The following is a 20,267-nucleotide window of genomic DNA, read 5'->3' as shown; positions in this document are numbered from 1 at the left end:
ATAAATAATCAACCTTCTTCAGGCTCATCCAGCCAGTTTGTTGGGCATTCACAGAAGAAAATTGTGCATGATCAATTCATGGTGAAGTGGTATCAAGAACTAGTGCAGAACCTGTATGGATATTTAAGGCGGAGGCATGACATACAGGAATAGCCCAGGATATGCACTGGGATTCAAACCACATTACTGAACCTATTTCTGAATATAAAACCAAGACAGAGGGGCCCATAAATGTGTTAATGAAAGCAGCATACTCTCCCATGACTGCTGCACAACATGGTCCAGAACTGGTTGCTCTTACTGTATAATATCCCCTTCTCATTCTGGCACGGTAAAACTTTGAAACTGATTATTTTGAATTACCTTGTTCAAGGGGATTTTTACTGAAGCAGTTTGTCACATGTAATGTAAGGGTCTATTCTCCAGATAGGGATCACCTAATGACTGAAACTGCACTGCACAACAGAAGCAGAAATTTACACATTAATCTGAGGCTATACCACTTTCCAAACTGGAAAATTTAAGTGGACAACTTGCAGTAATTCAGATAGCAGCTGATTGCTAGAGTCTGGAACTTGGTCAGATCATGAATGCAGCTATCATTGAATGGACAGAATGAAAGCATAGCATTTTAGGCATAATGTAAAGAAATACTGTAGCTACAAAGATCAACTGAAAGCATTTTCAATCCCTAATTATGCTACCTACCTATTTAAAGTCATAAATAATACTGTTAAAAAAAACCCCAAACATCTACATCTCATTTCTAGTTTTACCTGGCAAAGCCAGTAATGGCAACATGCTTGAGCTAAGCAGTAACTTCAGATGATGGGTACCTTTCTGGTGCGAAGCAGGGGTTAAAGAGCAGGTATTACACATCTAAGTGACAGCTCACAATTTAGAATTTGCTCTTGGCATTAGCAGCTTGTACAACTACTGAGTTTGCTGCTGTGGTCCAAACCCTAGGTCTGCTTCTCACCCACTTACTCTTACTAGGTGTTCATGCAGCTGCTGCAGTACCTCAAAGGAGCAGGAGAGTACTCAACTACACAAAAACCCGGTCAGAGCAGGCTATTGGTTATGATGCTGGTGGGACAATCCTGTGCATTTGCAGCGTTCACAGTTCTGCATATCACCACTTACTGACGGAGATGTATGGATAAGATGGCCCATCTCTTGCCATCCCATCTGCACAGTACTGTTTTGTGGCCCCAGATTTGTCACCAACTGACCTACCCCAGTCTAGGAAAAGCAGCTGGTCAGGTAAGTTTTCACAACCTAAGGCTACAACACTGGTGGTGACTTTTCTCGCCACTGTCTTGGCACATTCATTGCCAGCAATGGATGTAGCACCAAGAAATTCCCACACCTGACATGAATGTTTAAAGGACATACATGTCTAAAATGTCTATAAATAATCACTGGCCATGATTCTTCAATGAACTATTTTTGCAACCCTAGAAAAAACATACTGTACAGAACAAGATACAGTATGATTGAAAGCCCACAGCATCTGGTGGGTGCTTTACCACAGCTTCAGAGTTATACTGTAATGAGCTAAGTTCAAGTCTTTCACTTGAGAACAGTATAAGATGACTCCATGAGGCACTGCCCCTGTAAAGGAATTTAGTTTTCATTGCATTGAATTGCATTGCATTGAATGGTTATCAGTAGAGTGTCCAGTTTCTCTTCCTCTAGCTTCATCTTTGGGAGTATCCTATCCCAGGAAAAGGAAGTTTGCATTCTGCTCATCATTTCTTTGCTGAAATTGGCTCACACACAACTTTCTTTTACCTTCTCATCTTGCAGGAAAGAATTAAGTATCGCAATGTCTACCACAGTCTGGTTTTTGTGCAATGACAGGTCCTTAGGGTGGTCATCGTCGCTTTGGTCCTTAGCAAAATTTACAAATACCTACAAGAAAAAAGGCTGTGTCACACATCACCCTGGATTTTCATTAATTTGGGGAATTTTATACACTAGGCCTCCTGGGACATACATTAGTCCTGGCATTCAGTACTTTGGGTTGCTAAAATGCCCTTAAAAGGCAGCTCAAATTGGTGGATTTATCCCTAACGGTGCACAAAGAGGCTTCTGGCAGACAGGTTAGTAAAAACTTACTTGGTCAAGTGTGGTCTGAGAAACGGAGTAGTCTTCTATGTGGAGTCTCTTTTTGTTCTGGGACAGAATACTGAATATTCTGGCCAGGGAGGATGGCGAAGAAGGAAGCTGGTACTGCAGCATATTCCGATGCTTTTCCTTCAGGACACTTCCAGGGAAGGCATGCCCAAAGAACTCCTCAACAGGCTTCAGGTCTGGGTTTGCCCCTGCAATTCTCACCACTATAGTGTAGCCGTCTCCAAACCTGTAAACAAGAGGGCCAGCACAGAAGAGAGCATCTGAAGAGCATCTGAAACGCAAGTTGAAAACCCTGAAATCTAGCACACTTTTTCCTTGTCAGAGTACCAAAGTGAAACCTGCATGAGAAATTACATCTGACTTATCCCCATATAAATGCAGACAACTCTGTGGTGTAAGTGAAAATAGGTACCTGTTCTTTAGATGCTGGACACTGCCCAAACATCTGAAGCGCCCATTGACCATTATCGCCATTCGAGTGCAGAGGGCTTCGCATTCTTCCATGCTGTAGGCAGAAGTAACTTCATTAGCACCACAAGCAGCAGTGGAGGGCAGAGCAGCCAAGCAGAGTTTAGTATCCAGCCCTGGTAGATGCAAAAGCCAAGGTATGATACAACTGGGCTGCTACTTGCCTGTGAGAGGTGAGCACCACTGATCTCCCCTCTTTTATGACACTCAGAGCACAGTTCCACAAGAAACGACGTGCTTTGGGGTCCATCCCCGTTGTTGGCTCATCCTGCAAAAAAAACAGGTTATGCTGTTACATTCCTGCCAACAAATACCTCATCTCTGAAGACCTGTCCATTACGGTTATGCATACTGAAAACACTGAAAACACGGACATTTGACTCATTTTCCAAAATGAGAAAACAGTTTATGCCCCACATTTTAAATTAGCAAACATCTTTTTCAGAACTGAGAAGTATTGTTATTATAGCTGCAATTGTAACATGCTGCAATACCTAGCTCTGAAACCAGTTGAAGACAACTAGCTTGTTTAAACAAAGCACTGGGCTACTTTCTCCTGCACTATGCACTTTAGTAGTCCTAAGGCTTGTCCTCAGTTTTAATCTAAAGAAGCCTAAAACATTGATTTCCAATTTTACTTCAACTGTTATCATAGAATCAATCAGGGCTAGAAGGGACCACAAGGATCATCTCGTTCCAACCCTCCTGCAGGGACACCTCACACTAGATCAGGCTGGCCAGAGCCTCATCCAGCCTGGTCCTAAACACCTCCAGGGATGGGGTCTCAACCACCTCCCTGCACAACCCATTCCAGGGCTTCACCACTCTCACAGTGAAGAACTTCCTCCTCATGTCCAGGCTGAATCTCCCCACCTCCAGCTTCATTCCATTAAGAACACAGACCTTACACTGCACAGTTAAGATTTGCTTGCATCACACAGGAAGGTCTTAAATTTTTTGTAGGTCTAGAAATTCTTGCAGCAGCACTGAGACAGTGAAGCAGCTACACAGCTGGCAGCTTGGCATCGCTTTCAAGACTCCCACTTTTCCAGTCATTCTTCAGAAAAAGAAGCCTGGAGGTCCATTACTGTAGCTTGCACCTACCTTTAAATAGGGGATCTTTATTTCCATGTGTTTTCAGCTCATGTTTAAGTGACTAATCATGTATTTAAACACTACTAGTCCGTGAAATATAAAGTCATCATTTGAACACGATTTTTCTGTTTTCCAGGGAAAACATTAGTAAGCAAAGGTTGTAGACTCACCAGGAACACCACAGGTGGCCCTCCAATGAGGGCAATGGCTGTGGAGAGCTTGCGCCTGTTCCCTCCACTGTAATTCCCAGCATATTTTTCTCCATATTTCACAAGGCCCAGTTTCCGAATTGCCCATTCACCAACCTGCAAGAGAAAGCACAACAGCATCTTAAATCCAGCACAGCAACATCTGCACAATGAGAGTTTCCTTCTGAGTGCTGCCTTTAACAACGTTTTGCAGAAGGGCCACTTAGGAGGATCTAAATTGGCACAGATAAAGGTTTTAAAACACCCTGTTTATCTCAGGATGAGGATATAGGCAATCCTGTCCCTGGGAGGCCAGAAAACCAAATGGCTGCAGCTTATTAGCCAGTGAGTGTGAGCTCAACATAACTGAGCCATGTCAAGCACTGGTGTAGGGCCCTTAGCAGCACCAGCTTCAGCTAGCTTCCCAGCAGAGACATTCACTGACAGCAGTCCTACTGTGGGGCATTGCAGTCCTTCAGATAAATGAGGAGGATGTGGTTTGTTACCCTTGAGTATTGCTACTGGTGCCAATAGCCTCCCCCAGGGATAAAAAGTATTTGGGGGAAGAGATTCAGGGACTATGCAGATCACACCCAGAACTGGGTACCTTTTTGTATGGGGTTGATGGAAACATCACATGGAGGAACTTGCAAGCAACTTTCAAATGAGCTTGCAGTTTTCACCCATCATAACTACTCTCAAAGAGGGATTCAAGCAGTATACCTGGACATATCTAGGTACCAGATCTAGCCCTATCCAAAAGCACTAGGTACAGATGCCATCTTCTTACCTACAGCAGCTCTTGTTTTGAAGCACCCAGGACTGAAACAGCACTGAGAAGGGTGCTGTGTTGTGATGGCGACTGCCCTTAATTGCTTAAAGACTGTTAATGTAACCCCATGTCTGACTGATGAAATAGCAGCACTTCAATGACCAACAAGAAAGATGCAACAGCCAGTGTGAAGCTGTTGTAAAGCTGTAAAGTGCTTGCTTCCTGGGACTCAGAAGAATTAACTCCTGCAGCACACAAGATTCTGCATGACCTGCAGCTTCACAGCCTTTAAACTATTAAAGGAAAGAAGTCATTCAATGGAGGAGACCATCCCCTGTGGAAATGCTGGACTCAAAGTATCTGATCTTCCATTTAATCCACTTTTCTAGGCAGTGCTGAAAAACCACACGCCTCTGATTTGCCTTGGAAGGAATATGGGGCAGATTTCCACATACAGTATCTTTAGTAGCCTCAAAACATCATGCCATCACATTTGTTGCAAGGAGAGTGCATGCAAGCAGGTCACTGGGGTGGGTGCCATGGCATTTTGTTTACCTTGCAGACTTCTTTCTCCGGAACCCCTCTCAGGAGTGCAAAGAACTCCAAATGCTCTCGCCCTGTCATCAGATCATTAACAGCATCAAACTGTGGGCAATAGCCCATGTTCTGATGGACTTCTTGGATGTTGGACAAGATGCTGTAACCAAAAAAAAAAAAATCTTTGTAAGGATTTCTCAAGCACACACTGCTATTTTAGGTGCTCAAAGTGAAACAAGTGGGAAGTACTGAACTATGAAAAATACAGACAAATTATTTTTTCCTCTCTCCCCATTCCCCGTTTCTTTTTGTTCAATTCAGCATGAGACTGTGACTACCAGACTAAATCCATTTTCCTAAGCTACTTAAGTACTTTATCAGACTTGGCAAAGGGCTGAAATAGATGCCAGGAGCTGAAAAAGAGAAAAGTGAGGCGAAGTTTAGACTTGCTGGAAGTGAAACGAAAGTTGAGAATGCTGGAGGAGAAAACAGCAAAGGAAGTGCTTTGACACAAAGAAGAGAGAGAGTGGTCTTTCACCTGTTTCCTTTGAGGAAAGCTTCTCCTCCTGTCACATCTGTATCACCAGTTAGCATCTTAAAAGTGGATGACTTGCCAGCACCATTTACTCCCAAGAGTCCAAAGCACTGAGGACACAAAAGAGCAGATAAGCATAGTGTGTCTGAGAACAGGATTCAGTTGCATTACCTTCAGCAATGACAAGATACGAAGGAGCAACCTTAACTCTCAGGACAGCTGAAGGGAGTACATTTTTTGCATTTAGGTTGGTAAAGGACACAGTCTCAGGCTGCGCCAGGGGAGGTTCAGGCTAGATGTTGGGAAAAAAGTTCTATACAGAAAGAGTGATTGGCCATTGGAATGGGTTGCCTGGGGAGGTGGTAGAGTCACCATCATTGGAGGTTTTCAGGAGGAGACTTGATGGGGTGCTTGGTGCCATGGGTTAGTTGTTTAGGTGGTGTTGGATTGGTTGATGGGTTGGACGCGATGATCTTGAAGGTCTCTTCCAATGTGGTTTATTCTATGTATTCTATGTAAAATGAATGAACTCTGGTGTCACCCTAGTGCAGTGACAAATGCAAGTACCAAAGTGCTACCTTTGGAGGGTACCAGAGTTTGGCCTCTGGTCCCAGACAGAGTTCAGTACCTCCTTCAAAGGCAGAGACACACAGAATCTACTTCCAGGCAGTTTCATTAGATGTAATTTGAAGATCATCCATTTCTGATCTTACTGTACCCTTTGCTCTCTGTTGCTCTTAAATACCACATTAACAACAAAGTAATGAATTTGAGAGATAAGATCACCTCTCCAGGGGGGATTCCAACGCAGATCCTATCAACTGCTGGCTTTCGCTTCATTCTGTAAATCTGAAAGCATAAGAAAAAGAGTAAGGACAACGTCAAAGGGAACTATAATTGGAAGCACATACATTCAACGTGCCAAACATGCTCCTCTACTAGAGGATTCCTCTCAGTGAGACTTCTGCTGAACTGCATGGTTTTATGCCAACACATCTTGGGAATGCAGAACTTTTTTGTCACCTTAGTAAGCTCCTTGATTTCCAAGATGTCACTTTGTCCTCCTCCACTAATTATCCTCTGTCTCTCTCTTGTTACATCCTCATCTTCATCATTCACAGGAGGCAGCTTGCAATACACAGGCCTGGAGAGAACAACATGATAAAGCTTTAACAGAAGATGGCAGGGATTCCACATAGTTAATATTCTCCCCACTTCACATGGGACACCAATGTAAACTTCCTCTGCCTTCAGTGGTGAAGCATGGCAGATAACCTACCTGGGTTTGATGAAGAATCTGTACTGGATGAGCACTGTGATGAGGAAGAAGACAGCACCCTCTACTGCCATGGCAAAGAGGTTCCTTCCCACCAGGTCCCATGACATGGGTGACACAAACCGATTTTCTCCTGCCAAAGCCAGATGAAAAGCACAGTCACCTTTCCAGAGCAACAAAAGCAGGCTAGCATTTCTTCCTGCAAAGCTCACCAAAGTTGGGAGCCAGGGCAACTGGAGAGAAGCCAGTGGGAGGAGGAAAGTGATAGACCACACAAGGGATCAATTGTGGCTCTGTGCACATTTCTAACTGCAGCAAAGTTGGGAGTTGGGCCCAGAGAATTCACTCTGCCAATGAAGAGCTGGCCCAGCTTCCTGAAAGGTTAGTGAAGCACAGGAAAGCTGTGACTCAGGCCTGGCATCCACATCCAGGAAAAAAAATTACAGCTTTCCAAAATCTCAGGCACTCCTTACATTTTGGCCTCTCCATACTGTTGGCTTTATGCACTTCTATCTAATGCCCCATATAACTAAAAACTCTGGGGATCTATCTGACAGGCCTTCTTCAGTCCTTGTTCCAGCCTGGAGGACAACTGTGTAGGCTTGCCAGGTTTCATTGTATCTGCGCTGCAAATTGTGCACTTTCGATTCTTGAAAAGTCACAGGAGCAAACTCAAGCATTTCCTGTTCAGCTAAGGCCACTGTCACCATGATAACATAATTTCACTTACCAAACCTCTCCAGAGCATCAGCCATGGCCTGGTTTTTCACCATGTCAATGAGTCCTCGACCCAGGCAGAAGTGGGGGAAGATAAGGAAAACAGATTTCAGGATATCATTGATGTTGTTCAGCTTCTGCTAAAAGAAAATTAAGTGACAGTGAGCCATGTGAGCAGAAAAAAGCCACCACCTGCTAAGTGCAGTCCATGTTGTGATTGACTTCTCCCTCAATCAACAATGCAATCCCATTGAAAATTCATGGATTAGAAACACTCTTCCAAGAGCCAGTGCCATGGCTCCTCTGGACAGTGATGTTGTGTTGCTCAAGATACTATTCACAGAAGTGCGCTGTACCAAAATACAGATTCCTCCAAAAGAGTCTAAAATGCAGTGTCTGCAAACACTAACATGCAGAAAGGCTATGGGTTGAGAAAACAGGAAAGATGTGCCTGACCGGTTATGTCAGTGGGCAGTCCCTATCCTACACTGGACGCTCTAATACTTTTTGTTTGTAGTCTTCCAGTTGTCTTTGCTCACAGGTTGGACTGACAGCAGCCTGAAGAGAGGTTCCTGTTCTGCCAGCCACTTATCTTCAAGCATGTAACTGTTTTTACTGAGCTACAACAGGCTTTGTACCAAAAATGACTGTTGTCAATGAGTTATGCCTATAGGCAGTGATACAATCAACAGGTACCTTCCAGAGGGTCTCCTCAACCTCATCCTACAAGGAGCACTTCACACCAGTGTGGATCAAACAGGGTCTGATAAGATATCTTGCATTGCATACGTGCATGAGAGGAAGTTGCCCAGGGAGACTGCAGAGTCTCCAGCTCTGGAAACATTCAAAACCTGATGAGCCTGAGTGACCTCCTCTGAAATTGGACTAGACGATCTCAGGAGGTCCCTTCCCACCTTAACTATACTGTGAACAAAGCTGAAGTGGACTTTAACCCATTTCCATGAGAATCTGTTTAAACTGATGCAGTAGCTAATGGGTACAGGCTGGCAGGGGCTAGCCTTTCTGGAGAACTGACTGCTAAAGGCAACTTGGCACCAACATGGAATTAGCTTGCAGCAGCACATAACACTGAGTTACTTCTGGGGACACATACGTTGTTGGTGAAGAGCTCCAGGACAAAGGTGGCCACACTGCCGTTGATGCCAATGAAGAGGTTCACACTGGTCAGCACAACATATGCTGTGCTGGGGATTTTAAACACGAAGGAGGCTGGATACATGAGAGGGGTGATGGACCACCTGGCAAGAGGAAAGGCAGCAACATTAGGTAAGCACCTCCCAAGTCTAAGAGCCTTCCCAGTCATCCTTCTGCTTGAGAAATCCCTTACCCATAAAGAAACAGAAGGAGAGCCAGCACAGGCAAGTTGGAGGAGGATACATATGACTTCTGCTGGAAGCAGATGAAGATGATGATGACTAGTGTGGCTGGAACAACGTAGTTGCACTGGAAGGTGAAAAATATGGCTTAAGATGTTTTCAGATGACAAAAAAAGAGAAAGGAGTCTATCTACTCTGAACCAATGGTTTTTCAAAATTATTTACTGTTCCAAAAGCTGTTTCCTAGGAGTGTCATATGTGTGAACTACAATGCAAAATTTACAATCCTTGTTCCCTCTCAGAGTAATCACTGTACTCTCAGAGTTTCTGGACACCACAGGTAGAAAAAAAAAATCTGTTTTGAACAGAGCAGAACATGGGGCTATACAAGCAAACATTCTGGGGCAGGTATTTTAAAGCAGCATAATAGATGTTGATGACTGAGTTTATGGTTGCCCTCCCATCCTTTGTTCAGTATTCCTTGACTCACTGAGGTGAACCATTACCCCAAAAGAGCAAACACAAAAGTCACAGGCACAGTTGTTATTCACTGAATTAATGTGGTGTCCACTAGTATCAACTGTACTTTGTGCTTCAATGCAACAAACATCCTGCAAACAGAAAATGGAGGACAGTTTAGTACAGTCACAAAGCCCTTACCATATCCCAGACAAAGTTGGCCAGCCAGTAGATCACAGGCTTCACACCACTGATGAATTGCAAGTGCTTAGCCTTGCTGACACGTTCCTGGATAAGGAAGACCACAAAGCTGGCAGGAACAAAGGACATGGCGAAGATCACACAGATGGAGACTAGGACATCCACAGAAGTGGTCATCCTGGACAAAAAAAAAAAAATTAAGAAAGAAAAGTTTTTCCCTGCTGGTGCTGCACCTTTGAGATGAAATGAGGCAGTGCATGCAGGGCAGTGCAGAAACCCTTTCTCCTTCTGCTTCATTTGGAAGGGTAAAGGATGACCACATCAGGCTGTCTTCACTGCATGGTTTTTCTCCAGCCATATAACAAAGGGAACATACACAAGCCTGTAGGCATCTCCAAGACAGCACCACAATTAGATCTGTTGGTTACCTCAGCGTAATAGATTGCTTTCTCCTTTCTTATCACCATCACTTTCTTTCCCACTTAATGCATTTCTTGGGGCTTTGGTTGTTTGTTGTTGGGTTGGTTTTTTCATTTGTTTGGTTTGAGTTTTGGTTTGTGTTTTTTAATGTGGTTTTTTTTTTTCCTCAGTTGTTTTGAAGGTCAGAGGTATCCAACTGTTATCTGCCACTGCTCTTAGATCTGAAGGATGTACCTTCAGACAGCTTATGAGTCCTCAACCCTTGCTGTGGTAGTAGTGAACTAGTAAATGCTTCACTGCAGTAAGCCCTGTGTATTCCCCCCATGCTGAGACAGTGGGCAAGACTGAATAGGATCTATTAATGGTTCCTAATCAAAAAGTGGCACCTTGGGACAAAAGAATGACCATAGCCATAGTAAGCCACCTTTCTGGATATGGCTGAGAGGAATTTCCCAAGCAGCAGAAGGTCTTAACATTACAGTAGTTCTTTGAAACTGCACCTTCCAGGGACTGAGACATAGAAAGCTTAAACAGCAGTGCAGCTCAACAATTACTGTTCAACAGCTACATTGCTGCCTGCCCAGTTCACAGAATGTAAGGTCAGTATTTGAAAGCCTAAATGCTACAGGGCACTGAGTGGCTACTAGTGAAGCTAAAGCCTCCCATGTTGTTTGTTTTCAGTAAACAGCACCTGAGGAGCCCAAACCATCCACATTCATGTCAAGACTTACAAGGCCACTTCAGAGAGCTGTTGCTTGGTGAGGTTGAGTGGGTGATTGAAGGCAGTGATCCCATAAGCGCTTGGATTTTTGCCCTGCTGCAGGTTGGCCCGAAGGATAGCATTATTGATCACATTCAGGAAGGAGGCAATGGCATGCCAGCCCTTGTTGTTGAACCACACCTGCAAAAGACCACATCAGCATCAGAAAAACACCAGGGACATCAGCTCCTCAGTCCTGCAGAACATCCCTTCCCCTGTTAAGGACTTTATAATTTCTTTCACAGAAAGAATCACAGAATCGCCAAGGTTGGAAGAGACTGCAAAGATCATCAAGTCCAACCTGTCACCACAGACCTCATGACTAAACCATGGCACCAAGTGCCACATCCAATCCCCTCTTGAACATCTCCAGGGACAGTGATTCCACCACCTCCCTGGGCAGCACATTCCAAGTTCAACATCCTTCTAGCTAGTTTGCTTAGCATATACTATAATCAGACACCACAAGAGGCTGCTGGAAGCTAGCACCAGTCCAGCAGTGAAATTCCAGTTCTTAGGCCTAGACTCCACAGGAAAAACAGATTTTTTTGGGAAACCCACAGAAGAATACAAGCTGCATTTGCTCCACTAGCAAACACAGAGAGCTCTGGTCTGCAAGGCAGACTGCTGGGACTTGCTAACCAGATACAACCCCAGGTTACCAGAGCTTCAAATAGCAGACACAGTAGTGAAGACTACTTATTTTACCTTCACGTTATTCTTTGTATCCAGGCCTTTCATGAAACTTGACAAGCTGTTGAGAAACCGATCTGCAGAACTTCCCTGCAAAAATCAAAGACACAGTTACTTCCCCTCAGAGTACTGTTATGCATATCTTGGAGTCTAGTAGGGTCACACTTTTCCACAGTTCTGACAGTTTTCTTCCCATTCTGTATCTACTAAGTCGGAGGTGGTAAGAAGGCTGAGAAACTTCAGCTTCCCTTCTCCACTTCCCTTCTGCAGTCCCACTGGTAAAAGAAATCAGCCTTAGGCCTGTTTTTTTCCCTGGCAGTAAGTACTAACCAGGGTTGGAGGCCACCTTCAGAGACATCACAGCCCACAGGCAGACTTAGAAGAAAGCAGCAGCCCAGAATCTCTTCTGAGCTAAGACAGACTCAGCACAGAAGGGCTCAGCTGAGGTTTTGAAGGCAACCTCTTGTTAATTCCCTGATACAGCCCATCCTGTCCTGCCACAAACACTCAGAGATGCCTGTAGTCCCCACCAGCTTGCAATTGGAGTTGGTCAGAGCCAATGCCAACAATATGTGCTGTGTAAGCCTCACCTGAATATGTTCTTAAGCTCTCTGCTGTTTCCAGCCCTGGGGACCCCAGATCACAGGCAATGGGAAGAAACCACTGGACACAGTTAACATACACGTGTTCCCCATTTTATGGCTTCCAAGTCATCTCCCACATAACAGGACTCCAATATTAGCACACCCTGGGTTTATGTGGGCAGCTGCTCACCTGTGCTAGCTCCAAGATTTTCTTCACGCGTTTAATGGCATCAGTGACTTCGTGGCCTGGAGGAAGCATAAGGGAACTGCTGGCTCCCAAGGAAAAGCCACCATACCTGGAAGGTCAGATAAAAAGTGATGCTATGACCTGACTACTCAATGACCTCCATACAATGACATTCATCTTCCCTTCCCAGATGCTTCCTTTTCCTGCACTACATCCAAGGCAAGAATATCCACAATTTGATCTTCTGATACTCTGCTGCTTAGCCATCACATCACCTACTCCTTTTTTCTGGGGTTAAATTGTATGATTGTTCAGCATACTATAACATTTAATGAACACAGCTATCCTTTGCTGCCAGTGCAAGCAAAACAGGGCATCTCTCTGCTTCCCTTCCTTAGAAAAACAGCACTTCTCAAGATGCAGTATCAGTAGGCTGGTCCTGCAAATCTTTTTTGCATAAGACAGGTGTTCTTCCAGTCTTGGTTTATGCTTAAACATGAACCTTCAGAATTTGGCAGTTAAGAGTCATACAAAACGAACTGCAATGCGAGGTGGGTCTGTCCTTCTTAATACATTACTTAAAAGCCAGTGGACACATGTAGAGAAACAGCAGTAACTCACCTGAACTCATTCACCCAGATCTTATTCTTTAAGCTGCAGAAACAGAAAAGAAAACCAAGGTACAATACATTGAATAAGTGGAGAGACCCCAACAGTACTGCAGACACATGGCCAGGGAAAAGAGTGCAATAGCCTCTCACATCTGGCATTATATCCCACCACTCCTTTGATGTAATCCCTAGGGCTGGTGTCTAGATTTTCCCCCTGCTGTGCCTACAAGGTTCAGCACACCCTTCTCAAAACTGCCATAGCATCACTAATAATGCAGAAACACCACCTGAGCTGTGGATTAGGGCAGTCTCAGGAGGTAAGTGGGTCTGACTCACTGCTGAAGAGTTTGGGTTGCCCAGGCCTGTTTGCCTGGTATGTGTAGCACCCCCATACAGCATTTAGTGGGGTGGGTGTTCAATAGCTACCTCTTCCCAATGATCTGTGCGTAGGTCTTCACTAGGTAGTCTGATATATTGCGGCCTGTTAGATTCTGGAGGATGTCAGCAGTGTCCTGCTCACGCTGTCATCAGTGGGGAAAAGACAGATAATAAATATTCATCAGAAAATGCAGATACCAAGTCAAACAAACTGTATGCAGCACTGCACACACAAGAATCACACCCAGCCGCTCCACTCTCCAGGAGCATCCTTCATTGCAGCACCACTGAGCTCCTTCTTACTTGTGGGGGTGGCAGCCCGCCTGCACCAGGAGGACACACAGGCAGCATCTTCTTGATCTTCTCATTGCTGCACTCACAAGAGGGGGAAGGGTTCTCCATGCTCCAGTTGCCTTTCAAGAAGATGTGCAGAACTGAGTCTGGGACTGAAGTCGTGGTCCATTCTGTCTGACCCACAGTGCAAGGAGTGTCTCTGTGTCAGGAAAGAGGAACAGCAAGTGCAGTTTTTGAAAGCACCTGTGATGGGATTTGTTTACAAGACATTTAAATAACAGCCAACGCAGTCCCCAGCAGAGGCACAACGTTTTTCAGATTAGCCTAACCTCAGTAGGACAAACGGCTCAGTGCAACAGATGAGGCTCTGCAGCTTTTAATAGGTCCTAGTGACAAAGAGACTGAGCTTAGCCAACACTGCATAGTGCCAGACACTTTCCTCTTCTCATTCACTCTGCAGCACAAGAGTACTTTATTTCAGTCAGTTCCAGCATGGACAATGTCCAGAGTTCAAGAAGGATCTGGATGATGCTCTTAGTCATATGGTTTAGTTTTAAGTAGTTCTGTGAGGAGCAGGGAGTTGGACTTAATGTACGGATCTCTTACGGATCCCTTACGGATCTCTTCCAGCTCAAACATTCTAGGATTCTAAGGTCATGGCAGACAGCAATTTCTTGAATGGCATTTCTGCCTTTGGGGCACCAAAATACTCCTCTTTTCCATGGCAACATCAGTGGACACCGCAGGGTGGGGTAACCCTGCTGTGTCTGCTCTGCAGGATATGGATTACTTTCCACCACTGGCCAAGCACGCCTTGCCCCTCTCCTGCTCATTGTGTGAACATGAGCTATAGTTCTTCCAGGCTAGAGACAAACCATCCTGGACTCTGTACACTCCTTTTGCAGTCATGTCCTGAATCTTCAGTGATTTGTTCAAGACCATGCAGCAAGTCAGTGCCAGAGCTAGGAAATAAGGCCAACATTATCTGGCTCTCCGCTGTTTCTGCCAGCGTTGGGGTGCTAACCTAGTTTTATAGTGTAGATAGAAACAGGGGATTGTGGAATGGGAATAGCTACAGCAAATAACATCCAGCAACATGACTAGGTTCTTTCCATGTCCAGGACCAAACAGTAGTTTGAGACTACTGTCTCCTTTCCATCTCTGTCAGTAAGGACTTGCACTCTCCATGCTGAGGGCTGGTAATGGTTTAGGAAGTCCTCAGCACAAAAATTAAATGTAATTGCAAGTCTTTTGGCTTAAATCCTGCTCTGCTCACGCATGACTGTAATTTCTTAAAGCTGGCTAAAGCTGTAGGGGACTAGAAGCTGGGACTGGGCTTCTTCTCAGACCAGGGTTCTACTTACGGAATGGAGTGACCTTGCATACAGCGTGTCCCAAAACCAGGCTTATTGAGAAGGGCATCCAAAAGCTCCTGAGTACCTGCATCTTCTGGAGCATCATTGCTATGGGTACAGCAGAAAAACACCACTAGGTCAGTAGGACAACAGGCACACAGGAAAAGCAGCAGCTGAGAAAGGCTGAGAGTACAGTGAAAGAGCTCAGGAAAAGGATATGGGTGGAGATTTCCCTCAGAAGAATGTCTGGCCTAGAAGCACACACACAGTCCTGGTCTTTGTGCTCAAGTCACAGCACTAACCAGTAGTTAGAGGTGGCATTTAAAGGTAAACAAACAAATAAATAAATACCAGGACTACTAAAATGTGCTTCTGAGCTAAGCACAGGAAAACAAATTTAAACAGCCTAGCAAGAAACTCAGTAACTCACACTTGAAGAAAAAAACCAGAATTGTAGTATTTACCACCGTGCCATGGTTTAGTTGTTTAGGTGGGTTGGATTGGTTGAGGGGTTGGACTGGTTGAGGGGTTGGACATGATGATCTTAAAGGTCTCTTCCAACCTGGTTTATTATTATTATTATTACCTAATAAATGTGTACTGCTCATCATACATCCAGGGCTGTAATTCCAGGCTGGGATACTTCCCAAAGGGAGGAACAATGAGGCTGAACATGAGAGCGATACACACAAAGACAGCCGGCAGCACAATCTGAAATTGCAAGGAAAGAGCAAGTCCTCTTTAAAGTGAGTGGTTATAGAGGCATCAAGAGTTACATGTGAGTCACTAAATAGATCAAAACTTTTTCAGTGTTTCCCAGAAAGGTCTGTGCTATTTACACCAAAGAATTGCTGAACATCAATGTAAGACCAATCCTGGCTTTCCATCAGGGCACTCACTTGGGATGCAAATGATGCAGCCTGCAAATGCTGCTTTCAAGGTCAAATTTGGATTTGAGCCTTTTATATTTGCTTTGTGAGAATACTGTTAACATTCGATATCTTGCACAGGCCCCATTTTGCTCAGAGGTGCAGTGAAGACCAGTTCTGGTCCTCTGTATTCTCTTGAGGTTTTCTGCCTGTGTTCAAATATGAATACAATTCATAGTCCATAGCAGCCCCTGCTGAGGGCCCGTGCACATTGGGTGCTCTCACCTGAGCAAAGAAGCCCTTCCGGCTTCTCTTGGCAATAAGCAGCCTCTTCCACAACAATGCCATGAACTGCTGCTGGGTGAGCTTCCAGCCTTTCATCTGGTAGGAGCCTTTCCCATCCATGCCACTGAGAAGGTCTGTCTCCCTGGATTCTGCTAGCAAGAAGAAATGACCCTCATTCATAAGCTCACAGAAATATTCTCTGGGTGCTTACGTGCTGGAGACACAGGGTGACAGCTTGAACAGCTACTCTCACTCACCCACTCAGCATTATGACCTGCATTATTTGCATGTGCTCAAAAACACAAACAGGCTTGAGCCCCAGCAATACCTGGATCTATATCTGAATCATTAGGATCTAATGCATCGTCTTCTGTAAATGGACGAAGGCAGCTCTGCCTGTCTCCAAACACGCGCCTGTTCCTTCTGGCTGGCAGTGTCCCATCTGAAAACAATGCAGTTAGAATTAGCTGAACTGCTTCAGTTAATCTCCAATTCACCACAGAAAAAACAAAGCAGTATAATTTTCATTTTCCATGTCTTCCATTTGTATACTGTGGAGCTGATCTGGAGTGACTCCACTGCAGTATCATCAAAATTGTCACTCTGCAAGGGTCACATATTTTAGGTGCCATTTTTTGGGTGCTGTCCTAGAAGCTTCTTCCAGTGTATTGGACACTTTTTATTCCATTTAGCCATGAATAGAATAGACCACGCTGGAAGAGACCTTCAGGATCACTGCATCCAAGCTATCATCCAACACCACCTAATCAACTAAACTATGCAACCAAGCACCCTATCAAGTCTCCTCCTGAACACCTCTAATGATGGTGATTCCGCCACCTCCCAGGGCAGCCCATTAGAATGGGCAATCACTCTCTCTGTGTAGAATTTCTTCCTAACATCCAGCCTAAACCTCCCCTGGTGCAGCTTGAGAATGTGTCCTCTCGTTCTGGTGCTGATTGCCCAGAAGAAGAGACCAACACCCACCTGGCTACAACCTCCCTTCAGGTAGTTGTAGACAGCAATGAGGTCTCCCCTGAGCCTCCTCTTCTCCAGGCTAAGCAACCCCAGCTCCCTCAGCCTCTCCTCACAGGGATTGTGTTCCAAACCCCTCAACAACTTTGTTGCCTTTCTCTGGACACGCTCCAGCAAGTCAACATCCTTCCTAAACTGAGGGGCCCAGAACTGGACACAGGACTCAAGGTGTGGCATTGAGTGCAGTGTACAGGGGCAGAATGACCTCCCTGCTCCTGCTGGCCACACTGCTCCTGATACAGGCCAGGATGCCATTGGCCCTCTTGGCTGCCTGGGCACACTGCAGGCTCATGTTCAGCCTACCATCAACCAGTAGCCCCAGGTCCCTCTCTGCCTGGCTGCTCTCCAGCCACTCTGACCCCAGCCTGTAGCTCTGCATGGGGTTGTTGTGGCCAATGTGCAGAACCCGGCACTTGGATGTGTTAAATCTCATGCCGTTGGACTCTGCCCATCTGTCCAGCCTGTTGAGGTCCCTCTGCAAAGCCCCTCTACCCTCCAGCAGATCAACTCCTGCCCGCAGCTTGGTGTTGTCCGCAAATTTACTGATGACGGACTCAATGCCCTCATCCAGATCATCAATAAAGATGTTAAAGAGCATGAAAACTGTAGGCTGTTGTCACTGCAAGCAAATTCTCAGCTAACATGCTTGTTACTCTCAAGTGCCATTTGCTAGGCCTAGAAAATCCAGAAAGGCTGGCATAAGCACCCACCTAATGCAGTGAGCCTCTTTTCAGTCCCTTCTGAGAAGTGACGCTATTAGGAGTTTTCCCCCTATTCTTCACAGTGGACAATAGTGTCAGTCAAGCAATTCACAATACATTCCAACACCAGAGAATGTCCACTACCACAATGTAACATGCTACCACTGAGTCAATAGAAGTTGACAGTATATAAAAGCACACATTACGTATACTCAGAACTGCTATTTTTGGTCATTGAAAATATTAGCACATCAGAGTTTCAGTTCAGTTTGAAACAGGGCTGGTCACACCTTAGCATGTGTGCTGTGTAATTGGACATCCTGTCACCCACCTGCCCCAGGCTGGTGCAATCAAGAACACTCTTCACTTGAGAAAACCACTAGAGTCTTTTTTACCCTGGGACATAAGCACTGCACTGAGATTTACTCCTGAAACACCTAGGTTTGGTCAGCCTCATGCGTAAATAGCACAAATACCACACAAAGAGGTACTTCCTCCAGAAGTCCCCTTCAATATAGTAGGGGACAACTACACCTACCTGAAGTTTCTGCATCCACACCACTATCATCAGCCACTTTCAGGAAGATCTGAAAAGCAATAAAAGTCAGTGAAAATTAGAAGAGACCCAGTACTATGGGAACTGCTTCAAGAGAGCACAAGACTAACAGAGCCAGCATGTGAACAGAGGATCTAGCATTCGTCCTCCATGTAATGAGAATATGGACTTTGTAGCTCCTCTCTAGCTTCTAGGAACCAGGCTGTAACCATACACCTTCCCCTTTCCAAGTTGGTCTCGGTGCATCTCAAATGTAAGCTCCTTCCCATGTCTCAGATAAATACTTAGTTACTAAATTTGGGGAATCCTAGTCTGACAGTGCTCACACTCCTGTTCATGCCTGAATGGCTACCATTGTGGAGTGTGTCTCTCAGACTCTCCTAAACTAGAAAAGTACCCCGACATTTCCAAACTGCAGGTAGCAGCCAACGCCTTCAGCAGCTGCAGGAGGACCAGAGTGCAACCTCAGTAAGTGGCAACACTATCATTTCAGCTTTCCTTGTCATTATTTAAATAAAATAAAATTTATAAAGAGAAATTTCACACAAACAGGGGATTAAGTCCATGACACATCTGTGATAAAAGAAAAGGTGACTTGTCAGTTGGAACACAGCCCCCAGGAACAAACCTTAAAAAAATCCTTGACAAGGGCATATATCTAAGCAGCTTCTGTGAAGAGGTTTCAGTCTCCAGTACTAAAATGCGTGTTTTCAGTTAAGTGCAGCACAAAGCATCCCTAAAAAATACCTCAAAGGTCTTTACCCATTGATTAGAACCCAAACTGTTGGCCAATTTTCACACAAAATCTCAGCAAAGTGCAAATGAATACAAAGGAACCTGTCTATGCTTGCCTGTACTACATTTAATGCATGCTTCTATGAGTACACACTTAACAGGTCAGAAGACAATCCATTGTGGACAGGAACACAAAGCTGCCTGTTTACAGGAAGAGTCAAGACCTAGTGTCATTCTTATGTCCACCATTATCCATTTTTCCCAGTTCAAGTCCAAACAGAATCTTCAATGTGCTCACCTCTTCCAGTGTGGTTTCAGAGATGCCATAGCTGGAAATGGCAAGATCAGAGAGACGGTCATCAATTTCGTGGAACAGTTCCACAAAAGCTCCCTCTTTAGCAGCTTTGTACGGCAAGACATAGGTTAATTCATGGCCAATGTCCTCCACCAGCCTGGCCTCAGGAACGTGCTTTGTAATGAGATTTGAAATTGCAGAAACATCTAGAAGAACCAAGAGGAAAATATGGTGTTCACCTTGCTCATTCTCCGGAAAGAGCTCAGTCAGAAAAACCTTGCCATAAGGAAAAGAAGGAAAATGGGACATCTCTGGAAAGCAGCTCATTTCCATGTAAAGTCCACACAAGCTTAAACAAAAGCCTAGACCCATGAGCAGCTATTTCTTTTATTTGGGAAAGCTTTTACATGCTACTGGCAGCTCTGCAGGTCAGTAGATACAATTCACCAGCAAATGCTACATATTGCTAACAAGCCCAGCAACTACATGATCTTTGGTTATTAAATCCCAGGACAGCTCAAACCCAAAACGTCTCACCAAAGAAAAATGCTCCAATATTTACAGATTTAAAAATACCATCTCTGTGAATTTAATAGTTGTCCCACGACTGTAGCTATGGAGACACAAAGCTAAGGCAGTTGTGCAAGGTCAAAGATAGAGCAATGTCAGCACTGGGAATGAGTCTCGTATTCTCCAAGCCTCACCTATTGTTAGTGTGTCACTTTCATGGTCACTGCCGAGGCCAGCATCAGAACTGCTCTGGGAGACACTGTCATCCTGGTCAC

The 20,267-nt window shown here is 44.8% G+C and overlaps 1 protein-coding gene across 1 annotated transcript in view; it reads right to left on the bottom strand.

Moving 5' to 3' along the window:
• Nucleotides 1-337: 337 nt before the first annotated feature.
• Nucleotides 338-20,267, bottom strand: part of ABCA1 (ATP binding cassette subfamily A member 1) — a 97,928-nt gene continuing 77,998 nt past the window's right edge. Inside the window, exons 24-50 of the mRNA XM_054179013.1 lie at nucleotides 20,187-20,259; nucleotides 19,486-19,688; nucleotides 18,435-18,483; nucleotides 16,489-16,602; nucleotides 16,161-16,312; nucleotides 15,593-15,717; nucleotides 15,016-15,114; nucleotides 13,661-13,850; nucleotides 13,406-13,500; nucleotides 12,990-13,022; nucleotides 12,372-12,477; nucleotides 11,613-11,687; nucleotides 10,876-11,045; nucleotides 9,725-9,902; nucleotides 9,076-9,191; nucleotides 8,842-8,986; nucleotides 7,741-7,864; nucleotides 7,014-7,143; nucleotides 6,758-6,878; nucleotides 6,521-6,583; nucleotides 5,738-5,844; nucleotides 5,218-5,359; nucleotides 3,873-4,007; nucleotides 2,772-2,875; nucleotides 2,552-2,644; nucleotides 2,122-2,365; nucleotides 338-1,914 (exon numbers count right to left, since the gene is read on the bottom strand). Of these exons, the coding sequence (XP_054034988.1) occupies nucleotides 1,774-1,914; nucleotides 2,122-2,365; nucleotides 2,552-2,644; nucleotides 2,772-2,875; nucleotides 3,873-4,007; nucleotides 5,218-5,359; nucleotides 5,738-5,844; nucleotides 6,521-6,583; nucleotides 6,758-6,878; nucleotides 7,014-7,143; nucleotides 7,741-7,864; nucleotides 8,842-8,986; nucleotides 9,076-9,191; nucleotides 9,725-9,902; nucleotides 10,876-11,045; nucleotides 11,613-11,687; nucleotides 12,372-12,477; nucleotides 12,990-13,022; nucleotides 13,406-13,500; nucleotides 13,661-13,850; nucleotides 15,016-15,114; nucleotides 15,593-15,717; nucleotides 16,161-16,312; nucleotides 16,489-16,602; nucleotides 18,435-18,483; nucleotides 19,486-19,688; nucleotides 20,187-20,259 (3,327 nt within the window). The 3' untranslated portion in view covers nucleotides 338-1,773. The remainder of the gene's footprint in view (nucleotides 1,915-2,121; nucleotides 2,366-2,551; nucleotides 2,645-2,771; nucleotides 2,876-3,872; nucleotides 4,008-5,217; nucleotides 5,360-5,737; nucleotides 5,845-6,520; nucleotides 6,584-6,757; nucleotides 6,879-7,013; nucleotides 7,144-7,740; nucleotides 7,865-8,841; nucleotides 8,987-9,075; nucleotides 9,192-9,724; nucleotides 9,903-10,875; nucleotides 11,046-11,612; nucleotides 11,688-12,371; nucleotides 12,478-12,989; nucleotides 13,023-13,405; nucleotides 13,501-13,660; nucleotides 13,851-15,015; nucleotides 15,115-15,592; nucleotides 15,718-16,160; nucleotides 16,313-16,488; nucleotides 16,603-18,434; nucleotides 18,484-19,485; nucleotides 19,689-20,186; nucleotides 20,260-20,267) is intronic.

Source organism: Dryobates pubescens, chromosome Z (assembly GCF_014839835.1).
Source record: "Dryobates pubescens isolate bDryPub1 chromosome Z, bDryPub1.pri, whole genome shotgun sequence".
Taxonomy (NCBI): Eukaryota; Metazoa; Chordata; class Aves; order Piciformes; family Picidae; genus Dryobates; species Dryobates pubescens.
The sequence above is the reverse complement of the archived record's forward strand: the minus strand, read 5'-3'. Positions and strand labels throughout refer to the sequence as shown.